Below are 10,569 nucleotides of genomic sequence, written 5' to 3' on the forward strand. Positions count from 1 at the left end.
GAGCATGAAGCGGGTGCCAGGTACTGGGCTGAGAGCCAATGATCTAACAATGAATGAACACACACAGTTCACTTCTTCCAGGGATCTTATAGTCCCTTTGCAGTGCTCCCCTTAGACCCAGGCAAGAGAACCCCTAGCTCTAGAGGACCCCACTCTGCTCCCCCTTCAGCTGCACCTCTCCCCACAGTGTGAGGAGTCTGCAGGGTCAAGGAACCTCACCTATCTTCTGGAATATGCTCCAGTTACCCAGAACCCTGGAATTCCTGTCCAGACAGCCATGAACTTGCTCCCAGGACCTGCAGGACTCTCTTCTTTGGATCCATAAACTGTTCACTCCTTGGCCTAAGGGCAGGGATTGGGGCAAGGCACCACTGTTTTGGGGATGAGCTTGGACAAGCCAGCAGGACTGTCCATACACGTGGGTCCAAGGCTCATTAGTACAGGCTAGAGTCAGCATTGGAAAGAGAATCAGAATGTCCTGTAGACCAAAGGATGGTTATCCCCATTTGGCTAGTACAGAATCCAGAGACATCTAAAAGTTCTAAATTCAAACCTGTCTTCTAGGTTGTTTTGAAGGAGCATTTTTCAGGAAAGGAGGATAAAATATATTTTGTTTAACAGTTTGTTAGCTGGATTTACTACTTTTAAATATTTTGGTGCATGGTATGTGAGCTTCCATTTATACTCCTGCCCTAGGGCCTGTAAATGTTAGGGATGGGTCTCTTCTTTGTGGAAGACAGATACTAAATAACCACACAAAGAAATGTAAAATCAAACCATAGCACTAAGACGAGTAAGTACACCATTTAAGTCTCTTCTAAAATGCTCTACTTGAGCTCCATTCCCAGGTTCTCATTGCATCTTAGGATCTCCAGATTCCCCAAGCCCTGAAAAGCCATATCTTATTCCCAACTAACCAAAACACTGACTAGACCATTCTATACAATTATTGCCCCTTCTGAATGCAGAACTCCAGGGAAGCCAACCCCAGAAAGAATAAAAAGGCAGATTAAGCCTGCTAAACTTTTCCAGATACACGCCCTACTTTCCATTAGGGCCAGAACAGGTGGCCTCCCACCCTAGCTTCTGACTGCCATGGTGGATTTCATCTTTGTACCCACTGCTAGGCACTCCACAGCTGCCTAGCTGGGAGGCGGATTCACCTCTTTTCAAGGTATCCATGTGTGGAGTGCCTGGAGGTTGCTCCACAAAGATAAAATCCACCGTGGCAGTCAGGTGTGGGGGTGGGGGACACATCTCTTCTGCTTCCATCTGTCTAACCTCAGTCTTGCAGCCTAAATCTATTTCTTCTCACTTGGTCTTCAGCAGCAATAGAGAAAGCCTTCTCTAACTAACTGTAGATAAAGTGGCAAATTCCCCGACTTGTCTTTTTGAGTAGGCACCCCGCCCACTAGCTGCTTTTAAACATGCATCTCCTTCTTGTACCTGATATTACTGTAATTCACTCAGCCTCACTGTCTGTGTGTTCTTGATCTCTATCAGCCCCTGTGATGTCTGGGTTAGATTGTGACACTCCCAGAGGGCAGGACCACATCTACCCTATGTCTCTGGACCTTGTCCAGCAAAACAGCAGGCAAAAGGTAGGTGCTTAATAAAGACTTTGATGATGGAAACAGACAAGCTCCACTCTGTGCCTAGAGCATTATAAATCTGCAAGAAACAGTCCATATCCATGCCACAATCATAGTGGCTTCCTGACAGCCTGTGGGCTGGGGCACACCTTTCCTTTTAAACAAGGCAGGAACAGCACTCTCTTGCATCTGAGATAGTAATAACAATAACAAAATGCTACGATGGCACTGCTCGTATAGTATTGACTGATTTGATGCTCAGAATAATCTTATGACATGGGGACTATTATTATAATTCCATCTTTACAAATGAGGAATCCAAGACACAGACAGGCTATATAACTTGTTCAGGCCTCCAACTGGGGCCATCTGGCTTCAGAGAGTTCAGATTACTCACAATGGTACATTGTCCCGCAAAGTGGGCTAGTGCAGCTTCAACCAAAAAGGGAGAGTGAGGAGGTTGTGAGCTGGACTCTGGTTCTACAGTCTCATGGGTCCTGACCCCTGCTCAACATGAATGAATGGTGGAGAGGAGAGAGGCTACTCAGTAGCTTTCTAGCATGGAGCCAAGTAGGTTCTCAAAGCAAGTGTTCACACCTATCTCTCTCTCTCTCTTCCTGTCTTCTCTTCTGTTTTTCCAACATGCTAAGCTCGTTCACATTCACGCTTTTGAACTTGCTATTTCCTTCACCTGAAATTCTCTTCCCCTAGACCTATGCATTGCTGGGCCCTTCTCTTCATTTAGGTGTCAGCTCAGATGACACATTCTTAGGAAGACTTTTCCTGATTACCCTATCTAATGTGGTGGTACCTTTCCCACTGCCTCCCTTTCATTCCTTTCTAACTCATTTTCCTTTTTAAATTTCATCACGGAGCTTAAATCACCTTATTTACTTACTAGTTTACTTGTCTATTTATGTGTCTCTACTAGAATGTCAGCTCCAGGAGAGCAGAAATCTCATCTATTTTGTTCACTCCTGGAACAGCAACGGGCACACTGTAGGTGCCCCGAAAAATTTGTTAAATAAACGCATGCACCAATGAATGGATGCAAAGTCCTTTGTAGATAGGTACAAAGGTGAAACTAGCTGGATTCTCTTGTTGTTCCTCACCACAAATATTGCAAGCTGTTGGCAGGAAAAGATCAAATATTCATTTTCTGGCAGTCGTTTAGCCCCTATAGCAGTAGTAAATAATTGGGGTGATGGGGAGCAGGGAGGTGGGGGTCTGCTTAATTCCTTTCTTTGGGCAGAGATAACACCAAGACATTCAGCTACTAAGACTGCAGCCCACATTTCCTCCAGGGCCATGTGTAGACAATTGCTGGACAGCTCTCTCCCTGAACAGAAACTAAAACACAGAAATTTTAGCGTGTCTCTCTCTCTTTCTCTCTCCCCCTCCCTCCTCCTCCTCCTTCTCTCTCTGTCCCTCTCTTTCTCCCTCCCCTTCACTGCTGTTGCCCCTCTATCTCTCTCTTCCTTTTCTAGAGTTTCCCTTATCTCCCCTCCTTTGTCTCCTTCAAAGAAATGCTGTGAAAAAAAAATGAGAAGAAACTGGGAAACTGTGTTCTCCACATCTAATGCAGTACTCACATTGCTGTTATTACTACTATAACACAATCCCATTAAAGTCTCTTGGCTCCTGCACAGATAAAGTAAACCCCCAAAACAAAATAATCATATGCAGGAAGTGCTTAATTTGATCCAGTCTTAATGCAGACAGGGCCCCCTAATCCTCCCACATAATACAGCCCATTCCTTTACTGGTGTTAGCTTTTTTATTCAATGCTTTATTTATGACACACCATCAAAATAATGAACAAGAAAGGAAAGCTTCTAACCTCTGACCAGATCTTGTATCACATGAGGGTATTTCACAACATTGCCAATGATTTTTTCTTTTTCTTTTTTCAATAAAATACAGCTTTCTGTTATCAAAATACATGCTCATTATATATAAATTCCTTCCAAGATATTTTTACACTTGTTTTCTCCTGGATTCTCCCAACACACCTCTGAGGAAAGGAGGGGGCGGGGTGGGCATGAAAAGGTGTCTCCAAATCACGTAAGTTGGAAAAGCAGCCCAGAGGCATAAAGCTATTTGAAAAAGTTCACACAGTGGGGGAAATATTATCCCAGGGCACCTCCAAGTCCTGCTGTTTTCTAGAGACAAGAATGCTCTTGCCAGAAGCCACACTCTCAGAAGCCCCTGTGACATGCAGACCTGAGCCCATATGGGAGACAAAAGAAATGCCTTAGGAATTTAGGAAGCCAAATAATTCTTTCTTTTGGAAAGTATGAAGTACTTGATGGTGGCAAGATCCTGATATCAAAGTGAGGCACCCTCTCGTTGTCAGCCGAGCCACTCTACCCCATAGCTCTGCCGGAGCCTGGTGCTGGAAGTAGAGAGAAAGACTGAAGGGAAGGCACTCTGGAGGATTTTTCCTAACAGGAGTTTTCAACTCTGGACAACACTTTATTGGATACTTAGGTAATCTTAAGATGGAAGAACCCAGCCCCCAGCCTCTCAGAGACATTTATTCACACTGAGATCTATATCACTTCCCCTCATAATTCCAAGCTGTAGCTCCAGGGATCACTGGTCCCCAAAGTTCTTTGTCGATTGAGAGCAAAGCAAGAAAATGAATGAAAATGCCAGCTAATCCTGCATCTTACAGAGCACACCCTCAGCAAGAACCAGAGCCAGTCAAAGCCTGGCATGGCATCCTACTGCACTGCCACTTCCTCAAGGAGTATCCAGAAATCTTCCCTGCACTTCAGGAAACTATTGAAGAAGTGGCTGATAGGAACACATAACCTTGCCCACCTTGCAATTGAATACTCCTTCTCCAGCATCACTAACTGCGTGAGCCTTTCTATCTGGGATTCTTTGGAGAGTGTTGCCACATTCTATGGTTCCTGAAGAATGTACACGTGCTATCCAGCATTGCTGATACTAGATTGTAGGTGAACTTGGGAGGGGTGTCTGTGAAAATCTGAATGAATAGGGTAGGGAAAACCTGCCAGACTTGGAAATGCCCTGGTCCATATGAGAGTTGGCATCCCTATCCTGGATGGGGAGCATTTAAGGGATTTTCTAAGTCAATACACCTTTTAGGTCTGAAAAGGGAAATAGCAAGATACCTTATTGCCTACGTCAGTCTCTTAAACTCACTCTCATTCCCATTTGCCTGCCTGTTTTCAACATAGAAAAATTTGAGTCTGCCAAGAAGTGTCTCAGCAAATCATATAGTCTTGGACCTAGAATCCCTCTCCATTTCCTCCTCAGTTGCTAGAACATAATGCTGAGGATGTCAATGTGATATGAAAGGAAGTTGTCCAAAGTAAAAGAACAAGCTTACTGGATTTCAACCTATGAGAAAAGGAAAAGAGAACAAGATCTCGGCATACTCTCAGAGCAGGAAGAAGTTGGGATATGGGGCTGAAGATGGGCTAGACGAAATGTTACTAACAACAAGTCAGATAAAAGGATATCTTGGCAACCAGTGTGAACGTACCACCAAGTTTCTTCACTCCGTTGTTTCTAGATCTTCTATTCTGAGGATGTTTGTGAAATTTGGAGTTGGAATTGGAGACACTAGCATTGGAAGGAAAATGCAAAATCTAGAACACAAACGAACCACCAAACAGGCTCCACTAGGAACCAGACACTCATTGGGCAAACTTAACCACAAGAAACATCAATGAGGGCTCTTAAACATAGAGTCCTCATACTAAAGACAAGATAACCGTTCCCCAGGGCAAGCAGGCGAGTAGCAATCTGCAAGACCTGAAAATACCACAGGAAGCAGGAGAAGAGAAAAGGGGACTCACCTGTTCTGGCCCCTGGAAGCAGATGCGGCAGAGTGGGGTCCTCATACCACTGTCCAAGCTGCTGCCCAGTGAGTAGCGATCCTCGGTCTTCTCCTTACAGAAGTCATCTGAGGAGGCACTGCTGAGCAGCGAGGCAGGTGGCTCTGTGGCTGGGCCACCCCAGTCATCTTCCACAGAAGAAGGTGGCAAGGGGGGTGGAGGTGGCACAGGAGGGGGCTCCCTGCCCACCACTTCTCGGGGGCCCCTCCAGCCTGCCCACCCCCCGGCGCCCAGAGCCGGAAGGGTGTTGTTGTTGGCCGCCAAACCGGGGGGCTGGGGGTCGCCGTGCATGGGCAGGGGCGCTTGAGGAGGGCGCCGCAGTAAGAAAACCTTCAGGTCATTGAAGAGCATGCGGCAGCGGCACTTGAGGAGACCCTGGTGGCGCAACATCTGGGGGGCTGGGGCACACAATCCATAGCAGTACCAGCCGGAGCAGCAGCACCACCACCACCAGAGCAGCCCACACAGGGGCATCAGCATGTGCCCCGTGGAAGTAGAGAGCCCAAGAGGGGTGGCTGGAGTCTTAAAAGAGGGGGACAGGACAGGTTTGGGGGTCCACAGTGGATCTGTGTTGTGGGGGGAGTCTGCTTTCTCACTGGCTTTTCGTACAACCCCTCCAAGTAGCAAATAAATTGCTCCCAGGACTGAGAAGTGTGAGTCACTGGTTCTGAACTCCACCTGGAAAGCCCAATAACAAAAAAGTTTTTCTTGCCCTCACACACCCACCCCAACCTCCAACTTTGTTCAGTGTGTCTCCTTTCTGCCTTTGACCTGAGGACACTGGTAGGAGCAGAGGGATTGAAGAAGCGTGGTGGAGGGGCCACTAGAGCCTTAAAATCAATGTCGAATTGTTTAAAAGTTCCCCAGGAAAGGATTATTGGGTTCTTCTCAAATTCCTACGCAGTGAGAAATCTTTCTTTTATATAAAAGGGTGGGGACAATTGTAAATCAAATCTGGAGTGGATTGAGCTGGGCTTAGAGAAAACTAGCTCAATGAAGAATTGAGGACTGCATGTGTGAGAGAGAAAAGATCGTTTTTCTCAGGTGGTAGGGGTTGGGGGGTCAAGGTAGGGGAGGAGAGAAGATTGGGAGAAGTTTTAATTCTCCTGGGCAGAAAACTGGGGCAATTAACCCCCAGAAGCACCAGAGTTGCTTTTAAGAGAGCAGTTGGGTGGGGGAGGGGTGTTGCAGGTGAAACTGGGCTAGGGGCTTGTGCTTTGCCTCCGCAGCCAAAGGGCTACACCGAAGAGGGGAAAGCCAATTAGGAGAAGGGAGGTAAAATAGAGGTTTGGGAAGGAAAAAGGATGGGAGAAAAAGAAAAGATCGTTTAACCCTTGCAGAGGCGCCTCCTTCCTGAGCATGAAGATCCTGGCTAGAGGAAGGGTGTGTGTACCGGGGTGAGAGGGCGGTGGAGCAGAGAATAGGGGTAGAGGAGAGGGGCGTGTGGGAGAGAACAGGAGAAAGGAGTGGTTACATTATCTCAGCCCCCAGCCCACCCCTGCTGCAGTCGGCAAATCCGTGGCCCCCTCCCCTCGGTTCCATCAAAGGTCCCTTCGGGCGAGGGGCAAGAGCCGAGAGAAGGGCAGGTCCGGGCGGGCGAGTGGCCTCGCCTTCTCCTCCTCTTCCTCCTCTGGGTCGCGGTCGCCCTCTTCCTCCGGCTCCGGGTCGGCCCGCGCCCGCAGCTGCTGCTGCGGCGGCGGAGGCGACTGCTGCTCGGCGTCCGGGTGTCTCCGGGGCGGGGGCTGCTCCGGCTCGTCCTCTGGCTGCTGCCCGCCGTCCGGCGCGGTCGCGACTCCGGCCTTCATGATCCTCCTCCTCCTCCCCCTTCCCTGGGGGCCAGCCCTGAGCCCCCGCGCCCGGGCAGCGCTGCCATGCAACCAGAGGCGAGGCCGGCGTGGGGGTGGGGGCGGCTGGGGAGTGAGGAGGGGGGGTAATAAAAAATGAAATAATACTAGTGGAATAATTCGGTTCTCAGTCAGGCAAGAGTGCTTCTGGAGGGTGGGGGCGGAGGAGGGCGGCTGCCGGGTCTGCTCGGCAGCTCTGCCCCCGCTACCCCCACCAAGGGCGGCCTCGGCCCGCTCTCTGCCCCCCCACCCCGCCCCTTCCTCCTCTCCACCGCCTCTGGCTGGCTAGGCTCGCTGTTGCTACCTCTCCTCGCAGATGCAACGAGGTAAGGCTTGTTTGCGGTGCCAGCTGAAGGTGGTGAGGGGGGAGCGAAGCAGTGTGGCCGAGGTGGGAGGCAGCCGGCACTTGGCTCCAGCTTGGTCCTCGCGACTCCCCAAAACCGTATATAAATATATCTCTTATAAAAGCCGAGAGGAAGCAAATCAGATTCCAGGCTGCTGCCAGGTGTTGTCTCGTCTTCCGCCGTTGCTCAGCACCCGCCGCTGCCCCCACTGGCTCGGTTCCCAAAGGGGTGGTGCTGGAAGGGAGGTGGCGGGGCGGCGAGCTGACCGTCCGAGAACTGGAAACAAGGTTCTTGCAGCGAGGGAGGCTCTCGGCTATCTCCGCCGCCGGCGCCGCGGCCGCCGCTGCTGCCGCTGCTGCATTCAGCACCCCGGGCGAGTGGACAGCTCCCACCCAGACCCCGCGCGTCACGCTCGTGGGGGCCTGACGCAGACGCCGCGGAGGGATGGAGGAGGGAAAGAGGATGAGAGGAAAAGAAGCTGGAGGGAGAGGGAGCAAGAGGAGGAGAGAACTGTGCGAGGGAAGGGGATGGGGAGGGACCAAGGGAAAGGGAGGTAACCAGGAGAGGGAGGGATTTAGGAAGGGAAGGAGGAGGGAGCGAAGTGAAGAGTAAAAGAAAGAAGGAGAAAGGCCACGGGGAGGGAGGGGAGCGATTCAGGCACTAACTCTTGCATTTCACCTCAGCAGGAACGTGTCGGTGTGGAAGGTCTGGTTGTAGACTCTCTGCCCGCTGTCCACTATCACAGCTCCCCTCATTGCACATACAAGACACAGACACCTGTCAACCAGAGACCGTTTCTCTGTTCACATAAACATTTAAAGTAGATCTCAGTCTGCAAGCTTTCGAGGAGATAAAGTTTTGTGACTTCCACAATGAAGCTGGGACTTGATGGAGATTAAATTCCTCATGACTAAGGAAATGCTTGAGACATGAGACATGAGAAGGAAATGCTTCATTGAGGCTTGAGACATAAGAAGGAAATGCTTCAAATTTTCAAACAGGGAGGAGGTTGCTAGTAACATTTTTTTGTCAGCTTCTTCGCCTAGAATTTAAGCTCCAGTTGACAGAGATAATTTTTTTAATCCATTTGATCCCGTGTGCCTAAGTCAGTGATGGCATGTAGTAAATGTTCAATGCATATTTGTTGAATGGCTTGTGGCCACCATCACCACAGTCATCATTACTATGAGTCACAGTCCTCTTTCAATTGTGAATCATAAGAATCCAGAGCAATATTTCAGCTTCGTCTTCACCAACATCCCCAGCCTCCTCCCTATTCAAGCCTTTCACTGAGCCGCTGACAAGAGGTAATTTGAAATGGATTTTAATTTCCTCTCCTATTTCTGCTACTGACTCATGTCACCCTACCCTATTTTTCTCAAGGAGTTTCTTGAGTAGCAAAGTGCCCCTAAATGTGAAGAGCAAGAAAAAGAAGGAAACTTAAAGTGGTCTATATAAAACCTCAGTGTTTGCAGCTGTAGACTTTGGTCATTGAAAACTTAGGATTGCTTTTTTTGCCTTTCCTTATAAACCTCTCTCCCTCCCTCTCTCTCTCTCTCTCTCTCTCTCTCTCTCTCTCTCTCACACACACACACACACACACACACACACACACACACACCCCTCTAGGGCCATAGAGAAGATATGCCAGTGATTCATCCAAACAGCCATGGTAATGCCTTTACAAATATTGGAGCCATAGACAGAGTAGCATGCAAAATTTCTGCAGCAAAATATCATTGGAATGAAGTTCAGTCCAATGAGTCATAAGAAAACTACCCCTTTGCTGCCATCTCTATGAAATGATTCATTCCTACAAGCTCTAAGGAGAAAGGACCTACATCTCAGTCTTGGTTAACCCAGCATGGCTACTTGTCTGAATCATGCCCCAGGACTCACCATGGATGCTGAGACCCAGCCCAAGGTGCTCGTTTAAAGATGATACTAATATTTTTAATAACTACAAAATAATATTTATTAATATCAGCACAAATACTGTGCACCAACAGAAAACCTCTTTATTTCAAAAATTCTATTTGTTCTTCAAGAAAATATTTTGTGTTCCACATCACTCTGTATCTGTTTCTGGTATTGCAGAAATCATAGTCTATATAATAATGATCTCACCATACATTCATCTCCCTTTGTCTGACTCAGAGCTTCTTTAAGGCTGGGATCAGTATCTATATTTGTATCACCAGCACATAATGCAGCACCTGAAGTTTAGTAGGTGTTCAAGAAAATGGACTCTGAATAAATAAATGGCTTTTTTATTTCAGTGAAGCTACCATATTTCTCCTCTTCAGCCTGGACACATACATGTGAGTGCTCCCACATACGACTGAATATCTGCTTTACCTAAAACTGAGTTTTAGGGTTTTGTGCTCATTAAATTCTAGCTCCAAGTGTGTTGTGCAAGTAAATTAGGGCAGGAGATAGAAATGCCATATGAGACCTATATCCAGAGTCATAGAAATGGATGATGTCCGGCCAGGCATGGTGGCTCATGCCTGTAATCCCAGCACTTTGGGAGGCTGAGGCGGGTGGATCATCTGAGGTTGGGAGTTCAAGACCACCCTGACTAACATGGAGAAACCCCATCTCTACTAAAAATACAAAATTAGCCAGGTGTGGTGGCACATGACTGTAATCCCAGCTACTCAGGAGGCTGAGGTAGAAGAATCGCTTGAACCTGGGAGGCGGAGGTTGCCGTGAGCCAACATTGCACCATTGCACTCCAGCCTGGGCAACAAGAGCGAAACTCTGTCAAAAAAAAAAAAAAAAAGAAAGAAAGAAAGAAAGAGAGAAGAAAGAAAGAAAGAAACAAAGAAAGAAAGAAAGGGATGATGTCCATAACAAGACTGCCTTTCCCAAACCTTCCACAAAAGTGAAAAGATTTCTAGAAACAGAAAACTGC

The 10,569-nt window shown here is 48.1% G+C and overlaps 1 protein-coding gene across 1 annotated transcript in view; it reads right to left on the minus strand.

Annotated features, from left to right (window-relative positions):
* The window catches only part of MARCHF4 (membrane associated ring-CH-type finger 4), a 116,086-nt gene extending 107,884 nt beyond the window's left edge, over positions 1 to 8,202 (minus strand). The window contains exon 1 of the mRNA XM_004033179.5: positions 5,426 to 8,202. Coding sequence (XP_004033227.1) covers positions 5,426 to 5,944 — 519 coding nt within the window. The 5' untranslated portion in view covers positions 5,945 to 8,202. The remainder of the gene's footprint in view (positions 1 to 5,425) is intronic.
* Positions 8,203 to 10,569: the final 2,367 nt, after the last annotated feature.

This window comes from Gorilla gorilla, chromosome 11, assembly GCF_029281585.2.
Source record: "Gorilla gorilla gorilla isolate KB3781 chromosome 11, NHGRI_mGorGor1-v2.1_pri, whole genome shotgun sequence".
In the NCBI taxonomy this organism is placed as follows: domain Eukaryota; kingdom Metazoa; phylum Chordata; class Mammalia; order Primates; family Hominidae; genus Gorilla; species Gorilla gorilla.